Source organism: Ilyonectria robusta (genome assembly GCF_021365365.1).
Source record: "Ilyonectria robusta strain PMI_751 chromosome Unknown BGZ61scaffold_53, whole genome shotgun sequence".
Lineage (NCBI taxonomy): Eukaryota > Fungi > Ascomycota > Sordariomycetes > Hypocreales > Nectriaceae > Ilyonectria > Ilyonectria robusta.
In genome coordinates, this window is record NW_025764487.1 from 164776 (window position 1) to 179008 (window position 14233).

Below are 14233 nucleotides of genomic sequence, written 5' to 3' on the forward strand. Positions count from 1 at the left end.
TCAGCGAGCTGCCCGAGAAGGGTCTCCGAGTGTACAACGCCTTATGGGCCAACTACGAACACCGCAATAAGCGCCACAAGGAATTCCAAACCAGAACAAAGAACGTAAGGAACTGGGTCCTTGAGACGCTTGATGAACCCCTCTCTCGGCATCACTGCAAGCCAGAGACCAGTTTGCCTGAGTGGATTCAGTCAATCTATGACGAGTTTGCTCTAGCAACCGAACAGCGGAAGCAGAGGGCTCGCCGAGCATACCGCGAGATCTTGGGAGAACCACTCCAAGGAAAGATCAAGACCAACACTGCTGCAGCCGATTGGCTTAAGCGATGGCGGAATGCTATCAACGAGGCTCAGGATGTTGGCCTCCAAGAGGCAATAGAACCCGATCAGTGGCTTGGAGACCTCACAACAGCTCTTCAGTCAACGCACCTACAGGCTTGGACAGATGCATACAGCGTCATGCAGATAGCTCAAGTCCGAGCAGGTACTTTAACAGTCGGCCCAGTCATGGCAGACATTCGCCGAGAGATCGCTAAACGGCCGGAGACCCCACGGCGAGGAAGAGTGAGTCAGGGAGCCTTCCACGGCGGAGGAGGCACACAAGAAGAGGCCGATAGCTCGACGAATGCTCGACGAACAAACACCAAGAAGAGACGGCGTCAGAGCATTGGATCGGATAAAGAAGCCAAGTGCCCAGCATGCTGTCAACTCCATCCACTATCACGTTGCTTCTACGCCTTTCCAGAGAACAGACCTGACTGGTTCGAACCGCGGTCCCATGTAACCGAAAGGTTCAACAAGCGGCTAGAAGAGAACGAAGACGACCTAGTCGGACGGATCAGAAAGATCAAGCTAGAGAAATCAGCCTGACTACGACCTGTCGGCACCTGTACAGCGAACGCAGCCCTAATCATCAGGGATTGCATGACGAACGCTGAACTAGTAGCCGGCATCTACTACGCATTACAAAACTGTGTTCTCCTAGACTCAGGAGCAACCCTGCATATCTTCCGAGATACAAGCCGAATGAAAAACCTGCGAGCAGCCCAACCAGGAGATTTCTTTTGGTCAGGAACTACCCAAGTGCCAATCGACGGTTACGGTGAAGCGACTATTACCCTAGCAGATGCCGATGGCTCGCCGATAAGGCTCACTCTCTATGACGTTGCCCTGTGTAAATCCCTTACCACGAACCTCGTCTCATTCTCGAAGCTGAGACAGCGAGGCCTTTGGTGGGATACTAGACCAGGTAACAACTGTCTGCGGAGATCAGATGGGTCCTTCTTAGGCACTATCGACGAGAAGCAAGGGCAACAAGTCTTAGAATGGAAAGATGGAGCGTTAGACTCGCCAAACGCTCGGAGAAGGGTCGTGGAGCACACGGCGGCAATGACAGCAGACAAGCCACAGAAGAAGTCTCGCTTTACAACATGGACTCCGAGAAAGCCAATGCTAGGGGACACAATGACTTGGCACCGACGACTCGGCCATCCAGGCCCAGACTCCCTGCGTTGCCTTATAACGGCCTCAAGGGGCGTCAGGCTGAAGATGCACGAGCCTGAAGGCCGTGAACGAATAACGACTGTGGACTGCGATGCATGTGGTGTAGCGAAGGCTTGCCGAGCGATCCGCAGAGCACCCCGAGAAGCAACAGCGCAAGCAAAACCAGGAGAACGAATAGCCCTAGATTTCCATCCGATGACCCCAGGCTATGCAGGCTATACGTCTGTATGGATCTTCACGGACCGAGCAACAGGGTACTCATGGGACTACTATGCCGACAATCGCTCAACGCTCGCTATCCGCACAGCGATCACTCACTTCCTCAAGATGTTGGAGGTGCAATACTCCATTAAGGTCAAAGTGTTTGAGTGCGATAATGAGATAACAGAAATACATCCGCAAGTCGCTGAGCTGCTGACCGCTCGGGGAATACGCGCCGAGCCTTCGGCCCCGAATACTCAAGCACAAAACGGGGGGGCAGAACGCATCGCTGCAGTCATCATACTGAAAAGCCGCGCAATGCGTGCAGGAGCTAAGTTGCCTGAATATCTGTGGCCGGAATCGATCAAAGCTGCTACCTACCTTTATAATCGTACACCCTCAATTCACAGAAACAGAAAGACTCCGTACGAGTTGTTCCATCGCCAATTCCGCGGCGACCACTCAGCGAAGCCCGACCTCTCACACCTTCGAGCATACGGCTGCAAGGTCTTTGCATTGACTGCAGATGCACAATTGCGAAGAAACCGGCTTCAAAGGCAGGCTCCGAGGGCGTGGATCGGCTTCCTAGTGGGCTATACGTCAAGCAACTCATTCAGAGTCTGGAACCCCTTGCATAAGGAAGTCTTTACAACAAGAGACGTCTCATTCAACGAGCAGCAACTGTTCGACGGACGGACAGAGAGTCTTCGAGACGATTTAAGGCAACAGAACCTCGAAGCTATCCGACAACGCATCGAAGAACTTGTAGCGATACAAGCACAAGCTGAGCAGTGGCTATCACAGCCACCTGATGAAGAAGCAGATGAAGTAATAGGGGAAGACAACGATGACCTGTTTGGAGAACACTCGCCGAGTAATTGCGAGGCTGTTGGCAAAGTGCCCGAATCTGAAGGGGCATATGAATACACCACAGCTAAGTTTGAACCTCTCCCAACACCTCCCCTATCACCGCCAGCCGCGTTTTTCCACACCTTGGCCTCTGGTCTAGGTGTGAAGGGGCGTGGGGAAGCGGCCAAGCACGAGTTGGAAGCGGGTACGCAATATGCTCCGAATAAAAACAAGGAGAGCTCCGCATACCAACTCGCAAATCGACAAAGTGAGGCTCGGAAGGTCCAAAGTGATCTCGCCGATCGACCAGCGAAGCAGCGTGAGTCTTTCAAGGCTGCGTTTCTAGCTGGGAGACTCCAGTCGCCCAAGCATCGCACGAGTAACCGCAGAGTGTTCGGCGAAGGCCTGGCCAGCCCTAGGCGAGCACTCGGCGGGGGAAGACAAGTCTGCCCTCAGATCACGAAGGATATAGGTGCGCAAAAACCTCCGAGATTAGAGAGCCCTGCGTCAGCAGTGGCACAAAAACCTCTACAGATGGAGAGCCCTGTATCTGGGGGGGAAAGGCCGCCATGCGTAAATACACCGTGGCGTCTGTTGCAGACCCTTCCCAGCTCGCACGCGACTATAGCAAGCCATCCCTACCGGGAGGCTCTTCTTGAAGCAGAAAGAATACATTTACAAAGTCATGCAGATTCCCAATCGTGGATCGAAGTCGCAAAAGCCTCGGCTAAAGGCCGACGAGTGCTCGGCTGCCACTGGGTCTACGTCTATAAACTTGACAAACACGGCAGATTCGTGAAGATAAAAGCGCGCCTCGTTATACGCGGCGACCAGCAAGCGATCGATGGCCGAGAGACCTACGCAGCAACTTTGGCGGGCATGTCATTCAGAACCCTCATGGCCCTAGCCAACCGATTCGACTACGATATGTTGCAATACGATGCAGTCAATGCATTTGTACATGCAAAGCTGGATGAGGATATTTATATGCAAATGCCTGCGGGATACAGGAAGCCAGGAAGGATTCTGAAGCTACAGAAAGCTCTCTATGGTCTTCGGCGATCACCACTGCTGTGGCAAAAGCACTTCGAAAAGGGCTTGCTGCAAGCAGGCTTTCGCCGAGTGCCTGGCGAGGACTGCTGTTGGCTTCATGGAGATATCATCTTCTTCTTCTACGTGGATGACTGTGTTCTCTGTTTCCCTAAGCGCATCAAGAGCAAGGCAATGTCGCTGATGGCAGAACTACAGACAACGTACAATATTGAAGGAGGCAAGCCACTTCAATGGTTCCTAGGGATCGAGGTCATCCGGGATCGCAGAGCAAGAAAGCTGTGGTTGTCACAGGCTGTTTATATCGATAAAATGCGCCGCCTGCTCCCCGAAGACTCGCCGAACCTGACGACGGTAACCCCCATGATTCGCGAAGAACTTCTGCCACATGACACAATAGCGAGCCCCAGCAGCGTCAACCTATACCTCAGGAAGGTCGGCACGATCATGTACGCGGCAGTGATGACTCGACCAGACATAGCTTTTGCTGCAAGCCGACTAGCTAGGTTCAACCAGAACCCCGGACCGCAGCAACAAAGAGCCGCCGACAGAGCCCTGCAATACCTCATACAAACAAAGGGTCTCTGCCTTGAATACGGAGCTGCGGCCGGCAGTGAAGAAGACGGACTGCAAGTTGCCTCAGATGCTAGCTTCGCCGATAACTCAACGGATCGTCGGAGTTCTCAGGCATTCGTCATGAAGCTCTTCGGCGGGATCACTTCCTGGAGAGCCAACAAACAGGATACAGTTACAACGTCAACAACAGAGGCAGAGCTCCTGGCGCTTTCCCAAGCAGCCAAGGAAGCTCTCTTTGCAAGCCGACTTATCTCTGCATTGAAGGTTGACCTGAACTCTCCGACTGCTCGCCGAGCAGCAGCAACACCAGCAAGGATCACAATCGAATGCGACAATAAGCAGACTATCCGCCTTGTCACTGCAGAACTAGTACAACTACGCACGAAGCTCAAGCATGTTGACATTCACAACCATTGGCTACGCCAAGAAATCATCGAAGAAAGAGTTAATGTCATCTACACGCCTACTACCCGAATGCTCGCCGACGGATTAACGAAGAACCTCTCAGGAGACGGCCACTCGGGCTTCCTCAAGCAACTGAAGCTGATCGACTTGACGGATAAGATTGAACAGAGAAGAACTGAGGAAAGGGCACAGGAGCTATGAAGCAAAGTGCAGCTCCGCGGCAGGACCGCGAAGCTGAAGGGGCGTGTTAGAATAGATCGTGCGCACAGTCATGCACATGATCAGGTGACCTCGGTCACTTGAGTGACCATGCCGAGCACAGCCCGAATAGGAAGGCGGTCAACTGCGCATATAATACCCCTGACTGCTGCGGGTCAGCCTAGATGACAATATGCACAATACACATACATGTGGGCTCTCAATGACTAAGATGCTATGCATGCTGCCTAAATCCAACATGAATAGCTTCCTGCGGAAGCTCCTTCCAAGCTGCTTTCCAAGCTTTGACTGCCTCATGCCTTGACTTTGGGGCTCCTTTCCTTGTAGTCCGTCTCTTTATCCATGGCCAAGCCGGCTCAATAGGATTGAGGTCCGGGGAATTCCCACACCATAGCAGCCGGCTGATGCTATTCGCATCATAACATTGTTGCTGTATATAGTGGCTGTGAGCAGGAGCCTTATCTTCTTGGACCAAAGTGCCCGGGCGGTCCTTGGTACATTCCAAAGCAAAAGGAAACATCTTAGGGATCAGGATTGTCTTCTGATAGCGATACCAGTCAATACCGCCCTTGGACCCTCTCGTCAGCTTTCCGGACTTCTTATTCCATCGCCAGATTGGCTTCGGGCCGGGTAGTTGATGTAGATGTAATCGTCGTATTCCATTTGAAATTTCCCACTCTTCTCGCATAACAGCTTCAAGATCCTCATTCATTTTATTAATGATTTTTTCGGCTTCCTTCTTTTCGGCAGCAGTCTCTGGACCCCAACAGTGGCAGGGGCCCTTCTTATCATAGGAAAAGGCGCCCCAGAACATAAATTCAGATGCATCTTTCCATCGCTCCCGGATACAACTTCGAACAAATGCCTCATCGGCTTTTCGCCATACGCGATAGCTTCCTCGTCGATGGAGCAGGATAACAGAGGTCTCGTCAGACCAAATGACATTCTTCCAGTCCTCTAGGGTCCAGTGCTGGTGTTCAAGACACCAAGCCAGACGTGCCTCCCTCATCTTCTTCGTCAATCCAGGTTTCCTCGTTGGCTTTGTCTTTCGGAATCCAGCTTTCTTCAGTATTCGCCATACAGTGACGGCCGAGATCTCGATCCCATCGCTGCTCAGTTCGCCCGCAATATCAGCACACGTCTTTTCCCTGCCAAATCGATCGCGGCGAACCTTGGCGATGATCTCTATTCGTGCCTCGTCCGTCTGCTTCTTGGGACGCCCGGAGCGGTGCGCATCACGAAGGAATTCGTCATGGAGGGTCATCGGTCGGTGGTTGGGATCGAATCCGCGGGAAATAGCGCGTGCGTAGATGTCATTGATTGTACGGGGCGAAAGACCTGTTATCTCTGCAACTTCAGCTGTTGTTTTCCCGCCCGATGGGCTCTTGAAGACGACCACAAGAGCCCGGGTTGCAATATCGGTATTTTGACGCATTTTGGCGGTCAAGATGAGGGGAAAACAGGAAAAGTGAAAGAGGGGTGAGGTACCTAAGAATTTGGCTGGGTACATTCGCTTTCGGCACGATCCCTGTTTGTGGCTGACCTTAGCGTCCACGCGAGCAGAGACTTTTGAAAGGCTCCTCTGTAGAGAAGGCTGTGTGCCCTTACAATCCCCACCCAAAAGGGTGGGGGTGGGGAGGAGGTCCTGGGGATGAGGCCCTCAGTGCACTGCAATTTTAGCCCTAAGAGGGCACCTTTGCACCCACATTCCAACGGAAACTTGGCAGCGCTGTGTCAGGCTTGTGCTGGCGCCCCCGCCGGGTTTAGCGGCGCCATGCCCGAAAGGGCGTGCCCATATTCCAGCCACCAGCAGATCGGACCATCTTAGTCATACGGTCTCAACATGCACACCCTAAGGGAGGAGAGCAGACAATGCAAAAAATGCAAAGCGAGAACGGGTCAACAATGCAGTCGCGGAAGAGGGTCGGGCTCAACACATATCACAGATTGGGATGATAATCCCAACCGCAGGAAAGACACAATTTTTCAAGGAAACGGTGAACTGGAAGGGAGTAGGGCTGAGAACGGCATAACGCGGTGCTCCAATGTGGACTAGCATAAGTTTCTTTTATTTATGACTGTGGCGCGTCGATGTGGAGCGGCGATTGTGGTGAAGGCAGCTCGCACGGACCGTTTGGTGGCCCGAGCTTACTAAGGTGGGCGCGGAAGAGAGCACGGAAGAAAGGTTTGCACGTCGCTCCTGTTGGGAAACTCGATCCAGATATCCTGGGGCGCTGATGAGATAGGCGAATCGGAAAGGGAAGGTCGGCGTCATGGTTAGCGGTGTGTTGACGAAACACAACGTAGAAGTGTTGCCAATATTCGGTTCCAAGCCCAATGAAGCTGTGTCGCGACCGACTTGCCGCCCACCAAACGTGGCAGTACGAACTTGGACCCAGCTGGATTAGAGAGACGAACAGAAGGAAAAGCCTTCCGCGTTTTCGATCCTTCAGACAGAGCCAGGGCCGGAAAAGGTGGTAGGCGGGCAGCTCGATTGTGGCGCATGGGCTGTGGCTTAGAGGGGCGCATGAGTTTGGGTTGTGGCTTGACGTGGCTTGACGTGGCTTGACGTGGCTTGGAAATCCTGATGGAGGGCACGGCGATCGTGTTGGAGGCTGTGTCCAAACCTTTCGGAAAACGAGGCTGAGAAACGAGGCTGAGAAAGTGGCGCGGCGAGTGGCGCGGCGATTGTGGTGCAGCTCGAGGCTGAGAGAAGTGGCGCGGCGATTTGTGGTGCAGCTCGCACGGACCGCTTGGTGGACCGAGTTTACGAAGGAGGGCGCGGAAGAAAGAACAGGAGACCGGTCCCTGCGGGCCCGCCAACAGACCTTTCGGAACGAGTCTTTCAGATCGTGAGATGGATGAAGCTCTACGATGACGAAACGGGCATCGTGTCTGGGGTAGAGAACAGCACAGATCGTCTAGTTGCCCGAGCGTTTGGAGGATTGACCTGGGTGTTTGGGATGCAGCGCACGGACCTTGCATCCGTCCTTATGACCACAGATTGATCGTTTTGAATTCAGCAACCTTCATTCAACGTCGAGGATTCCTTAAGAAACTTGCGCATCAATTGCACGCCTCTCCATGGCGCCTATTGATTATTCAAATGGGAGAACATAGATACCGATTCCGAGCCAGAAGCCTCGCAGCAGCAGGCGCCCATGGTGAAAGCAAGCCGATCACTTGATCCAGTCGTCCCGGGGTCGGCTGCGTCACCCTTAACGACGGCACAGAGCGCGTCAGGGTCTATCCAAGCCGTCAGTGCGGTGTGAGGTTGAGAAACGCAAATTTCCGCCTTGGTCTACCATCAGGATCACCGAAGATCACCCTGTCTTCTCGCGGCCTGTGCCTGACGTCCCAAGGCTCATTGAGGTTCCGGTGGTCCTGTACCGGGTAGGCACTCAGTCCAGCAACCAGGCCGACCTTGACAATCAGATTGCCACGTACCTCAACATCGATGCCGATTCCGGGTTTGCGCTCCCGGAGTGGCAGTCACATGTCGGCACTATTGTCGTCGCACGTAAGGACAGGAAGTCGCTGCTGCCGCAGCATCTTGAGGGCGTGTGGATGTACTGCGATCGCATTCTGGACCTCTTTGGTGAGGGTGAAGGCGCGCCGCGAATGCTGTACAGCCAAAAGGCCTTTGAAGATTGGTGGACGGGTTATTGCGAGGAACAGAAGCAGTTCCGGCTGGGGAAGGGAGGCGAAGAGGATGCGGATGACTGGCGGGCAGTAAGGTCACCTTATGATATGTAAGAGGGTCGTGTATCGTTGTTGGAGTGATTTCAGATTTCAGCATTGGCCGGGGTGGGGCAATTCTCGGAGTGATATTGCCTATTTCTGACGATTCTGGCCTCGTAGTGCCGTTTTGTTTCTGCGGCCAGCTTCGTGAGTCTCTGCATGGCCTGAACGATGGTGTGATCTAGTTTATTTCCGATGAAGTCATGGTGTCGTACAGGACTGAGAAGTTCAATGCCTTGAAGTGTCGTGCACCTGGATAGCTGTACATAAAGACTGGTGAAGTCACACTTGGAAGGTTCGCCATTGATGATACGATTCCCTCGCAGCTGGAGGAGGACTTCCGCGAATGTCTTGCCCTGCGCCTTATAGTCAGTGAGCACAACAGCGGGGACGACGGGCAAGCCGCGGCGGCTGCATTTTGCAGGCAAGAACCTGAAGTTGCGGTTGGACGGATCGAGGGTTTGTGAGACCGAGCGAACAAGGATTGTTTCTGGTGGCAGGGCGGGGATAGACAAGCCCTTGGTATCTTTAGACTGTAAGAGGATGCCAAGTGGTGGCCCGAAGTGGATAGTCACGTCGTCGGCAAGGTGGTATCCTGGGTACTTTGGGTCGGGTATGAAGTCGGCGGCGACAAACTCGGCCCCGTTTACGACCTTCAGGCCGGTGTAGATGTTCTGGTTCACAATCACGGGCATGCCTTGGGCATAGAAAAAGACACCAGGAACCTTGCAGGTGGAGTCATCCCCTTGCTCGATAGTCCTGGCGATTTGATCTTGTGACAGCGTGCCACTTCGCCACGTATGTGCGGAGATGAAGATGGAGATATGTCTCTTGCGAGAGCGAGCCCAGTCGACGACGGCTTCCATGTTGAGTGACCAGCGGTTCCGGTTCAGCGGAGTTATGGCACGTAAGCCCGTACTGAAGGTGATTTGGGCGCGGTCGACGAGTTTTGTGTTGAGCATGAGTAGGTCCTGCTGTGTCTGGGCTCCAGCCCGTACTCTATCGAGAAGAGCGCTCAGTTGAGGATCATCTCGCGCACGAACCTGCTCTTCGAGAAGTACTACCGTTTTGAATATCTGCCACAAACTGAAGCCGCGATGGTGAGAAATGGTTCCCTGTCCCAGTGGGATGGAAGAAGGGTTCATCGTCTTGTTCACCAGGAGACTTGTCTCTCGAACTGGAGCGAACTGGTAGAAGTCCCCCATTAGGAGCACGACGGGAATCCCGCCGAAGGGCTTATCGGCACAGTCTCGGAGTGACTGGAGGTTGCGGCTGACCTCATAAAGGGTGGCGCCTCCGAGCATGCTGACCTCATCTGTCACAAGAACCAGTTTTTGTTTCCACGTCCACTTTTTCGCCTCGGAGAAAACTGGGAGTTGTGTTTGGGGGGAGCGGTGGGTGTCAAGTCCGCAGGCAGAATGCAAGGTTGTGCCGCCGATCTGGGCCGCCGCGCTCCCTGACGTCCCCGTGATCTGAAGAAGATGTGATTGGCCTCTCGTCAAAAATACCCATTTCAAGGCATCGATGACCCTGGATTTGCCCGTACCCCAGGGCCTCCGGTGTACTGGAGATGTTGACCCGCCGAATCGGGGTCGGCGGAGTACTTATCCAAGAACTCCCACACAAGCTGGAGCGCCATTGTCTGTAGGGAGTTGAGGGTAAAGCCTGACGCGGCAAGGCGTCCTAGTTCCGCGAAGCCCGTTGCATGGTTGACGTCGACGAGCATTCGAGGGCCCTGTTCGACTAGCTCTGGACGTGGACGTGGCATGGAGATGTCCGCCTCACAGTGTCGAACAAGGATGTCATCCAGGTCGTCGGTGCTCGTAGTGGGTGCGGCTCCCTGGGAGCCACTCTCGATTTCATCTAGCATGCGGAGATGCAGCATACCCTGGGCCTTTGCTGCGGCCTGCACATCTTGATGAGAGAGAGTCGGGTATTGGGATAGCGCGCTATCCTGGGAACGGCGAATTTGCTGATAGAAGTCCTGATGACGCTGCACGAAAGGCCGCTGCTCTTCTGCAGGGTTTTCATGGCGTAGATCCCGGACCAGGCCCTGTAGTACTGGCGAGTCCCTCGTGGCTTCTGAGTTTCGCACAGCGTTGTGTATGGCTTGGAGGAGCGCTGCGTAGTTTTGTTGATGTTCGGCCGTTGTTGCAGGCTCTTCACGATAGTCGCCCTCATCAAGAGGGAACTCCACGTCGACCGTATCATCACCTTCCGACCTGCTGGCCCAAAGCTTTGCGTCTTTCCGCGCATCCTCCGCCGATCTTCTCAGAAGGGAGATGTGGAGGCGTGGGATCGCAAACGGGGTGGGAGTGCGGCGGCGTGGTTCGTCCATATGTCGGTGATGTCCCCGTGAGTCTTGGAGAGGAAGTCATCCCAGGGCACGAACAAGGCCAGGTGGAGGACAGAGTTTCTAGGCAGGTCAGTACTGGCTTGGAATCAGCATGGCGGGCTTCGGAGGATACCGCCTAAAGTAGACTGGGTGCTCGTCTTTGTGATCGTCGCTGATGTATCCCTAGAGGATTGGCACCGCGTACTCGAGGGGTTTTCGAAGCTTCTGGATCCAATTCTCAGATTCTTGAGAGGGACCGTGAAGAGCAAAGTGGGTCTCATCCTCTTCTCGGTCGCGACGACGCTCGAGGCTAATCATGGATATGTAGTCATACAGGCATAGACCTCTGAGAAGCGGACCTCGGTAGGCGTAGGCATCCAGAGACAACAACGTCCGACCGCTTTCTCTGAGGCCTATCGTCTCAGGTGGCTCGTCTGTGTCAGTGTCCTCTCCAGACTGGCGACGAAGATGCAGCCATCGTCGGAAGATGGACCAATACAGGGCTGTGAGGTTGATGAAAGACCATCGTGGCACGTTGGTAAAGTCGGTGTGGAAGCCGAGCAGGTGGTAACAGACCTCCACGGCCGAGAGCTGTCTATCCGAAAATATCCGATTTGCCGTCCTCATTAAAAACTGTCGGGTTTGGTTGAGAACGGCCGAGGCTTGAGCGTCACGCTCTGGAGCCGATGCCTGATGCGTACCATCTGCTGACTGGTGTAGATGTCCCAGGACTTCGCCTGCGATGACGATGCGCTTCCACATCGGCGTATCTAACTTGGTGGCGTAATTCGTGATGTAAAAGATCATGGCCAGCCCCTTGGTCCTCGTCAAGATCATTGAGATGTCGTGGTTGTGGCGGAGCCCGACCGCCATGGGCTTGTTGTACCGGTTCACCAGCGGATGGTTGCGGCGGGTCTTGAGCAGGCCGTCCTCCGAGAAGCCCGTCTCCTGGACAATCTTCCACGGCGCTTTGAAACGGCAAGCCGTCCGCCGGTTTTTTCCCCCATCCTCTCCGGCCGTCCCCTTCAGAGAGTACTTGATGCAGGTAAAGGTGTGGGCATGAACCTGGCTGCAGTACGCAATGTAGTTGGACTCGGCCTCAAAGGCGGTCGTAAGAGCTTCGGCGCTGTTCATCATCTCCTCGACAGGCTGGATTGGTTTTCTTTCCTTCCGGATCGCCTGTCCAGCCTTCTCATCCAGGCATTCGTGAAAGACAGAGTCAACATAACGAGCCACTCGGGCCCGGTACTCCTCTTCCTGGGGATCAGCCATGTCGTCGCAGAGCGATGGCAATTGCAGATTCCCGTGGAGCCAGAGCAGTCCATGCAGGTGGAGGCTGCCTCGGTCATTCGTTTCTACCGTTGCATAATAGTGACTGATTTTTCCAAAAACTGATTCCTTGCCTGCTTTGACGTAGTGGTCGAAAAACAGGGAAATCTCACGGTGGAAGAAGATGACGGAGCTGACCGGATCCAGAGTGCTCAGGGCGATCCTGTCATACCGTCCTTGAAGATCGGTGAGCAGCTCCTTCGCCATGTCGTAATCATGTAGCCTGTGGATTGAGAGTCTCATCTTGACGGGGTTGTTGATGTCGTTAGGGTTGATGGTAAACCAAATCGCAGGCGTGCCCGTCCAAACGATGAGTGACTGTATCTTCCTCCGCATCAGCAGCCGAGTCTCATTCGAGAGAGGTTGGGCGTGCCCAAAGATGGATAGCTCTCGGAGCAAGAATTATATGTCGGGGTCAGTCGTCGTCCTGTTCTGGCGCATCTCGTCCTCGGCTCTTCTCAGTTGGTCCGCAGTCAGGCTTTGATAGACTTGTTCGGCTCTGTCGAAAGAACCCTTTGTCATGCGGACCATGCTGATGCGGCGGTTGGAAGATCGGAGAAGGATGTTGAAGACCAGGAAACAGAACACGGGATGCGTAGCAAACCGGCCGCCGTGTCGCTGGAGCACGTACTTGGCCCAGTAGCTGAGTGAGTGGTTTGGAGGAGGGGTTTGGACAGGCTCCGAGGCACGTTGTTGGTGCTGTTCTGTGTCGGGCGTCGCCTTCGGGCCGCCTTTTCCCCACGGGAAAAGCTTAGGGAACGTCCTCGGGAAGAAGTCTTCGTGCAGGTTGTCGGCAAAGTCGGAGCCCCGCTCCACGCGGATGAACGGCTGTTCTCCCGCAGTCTCTACATCTATGCCGCATGGCTGAGAGTTCTCGTCAGCTCGGTGTCTGTCCGTTTGCATAGCATCTACTAGGAAGGATAGCTTGGCGGCCCCCGAGAACGTGGCAGGCTCGTCAAGAGGGAACATGCCGGAGGATGATGTCTCGTAGACGACATCGCCGCTAGGATCGGTATGGCCCTGGCCACGAACAGCAGTAACGGGCTCTCCAGGTGACGTCTCGAAATGGTGGTGCTCCTCGGCATGAAGTTGCGCAGAGTCGAGAAGTTCTTCAATACTTGTAGACTGGTTTTCCGGTAACCCCCTATCGGTGGCTGGGACGATGTGGTCCGTCTGCGTCTTTTCAGCAATCGAAGGCTCTTCTCGTCGCATCATTTCAAGGATGTCGGTAGGGACGTTGGAGCTATCCTCGTACCGCCAACCGTCTATCTCGTCATGGTTGATCGCGACGTGCTTGTAGAGGGGGTTGTTCTTCTGAAGCCATACCAGAGCATCCCTCACAACGGTCTTGCGGACTTGAAGAAGATGGCCGACGTCTGTAGGGCTGGGCTTGCTTGAGCCGCTCCAGGAGACGTGGATGTTTTCGATCGCCTCCAGTAACGGATGGGGAAGTACTGTCGCGACAAGGTCATCGACCTTGTTCGGAAACACAACGATGTGACCCTTCACGTGTTTCCTATGATTCAGGCCGGAAGGAGCCTTGTTGTCGACGGTGAACTTTGTAATGTACCCGAAAGGAGCCTGGAGGGCGATCAGTCTTTCCTCGACGGGGGAGAGGTCATCAAGCTCTTTTGGGTACCGGTGCTCGCATCCGATATGCATATTGTTGACTGAACAGGCCTTAGGTAGTTTTCCGTTCTGTAGACCAGCGCGACACTCGCGGCATACGCCAACCCAACACTCGCCGTCTTGTGGCAGGCAATTTGCGCACAGCTGAAGAGCCCTCGTTGCTTGCATCAAGGACGGGGTCAACTGGCTCTGCCACTGGATCGTCGAGAGTTCCCCAGGAGCTGACTTCCTATAACAGAAGACGCAATGAGCAATCGGTAGGGTCTTCTCATCCGTGAATGCTCGGTAGAATGACTTGGCCGCCTCCACTTGGACGGCAAGCGGGACCTCGTTGCACCAGGATCTTGATACCGACGCCTCCTCTTTATCGCGAAAGCAAGTCTCATAGTGTTGCAGA

General features: G+C 54.3%; 3 protein-coding genes across 3 annotated transcripts; 1 reads left to right on the plus strand and 2 right to left on the minus strand.

Moving 5' to 3' along the window:
- Positions 1–6804: 6804 nt before the first annotated feature.
- BGZ61DRAFT_191301 (uncharacterized protein) lies at positions 6805–7902 on the minus strand. The gene has a single exon (XM_046237800.1). It carries the CDS (start codon positions 7785–7787, stop codon positions 7080–7082), a length of 708 nt encoding a protein of 235 aa, XP_046094764.1. The 5' UTR covers positions 7788–7902; the 3' UTR covers positions 6805–7079.
- A 4-nt stretch (positions 7903–7906) lies between these two features.
- BGZ61DRAFT_372603 (uncharacterized protein) lies at positions 7907–8558 on the plus strand (the record flags this gene model as incomplete). The annotated part of the gene is made up of 2 exons (XM_046242187.1): positions 7907–8063; positions 8125–8558. Coding segments are annotated over 2 exons (591 nt in total), but the record flags the coding sequence as incomplete, so codon positions are not given.
- Positions 8559–12609: 4051 nt separating this feature from the next.
- Positions 12610–13869, minus strand: BGZ61DRAFT_541100 (uncharacterized protein; the record flags this gene model as incomplete). The annotated part of the gene is made up of 1 exon (XM_046254997.1): positions 12610–13869. One exon carries the CDS (start codon positions 13867–13869, stop codon positions 12610–12612), a length of 1260 nt encoding a protein of 419 aa, XP_046094766.1.
- Positions 13870–14233: the final 364 nt, after the last annotated feature.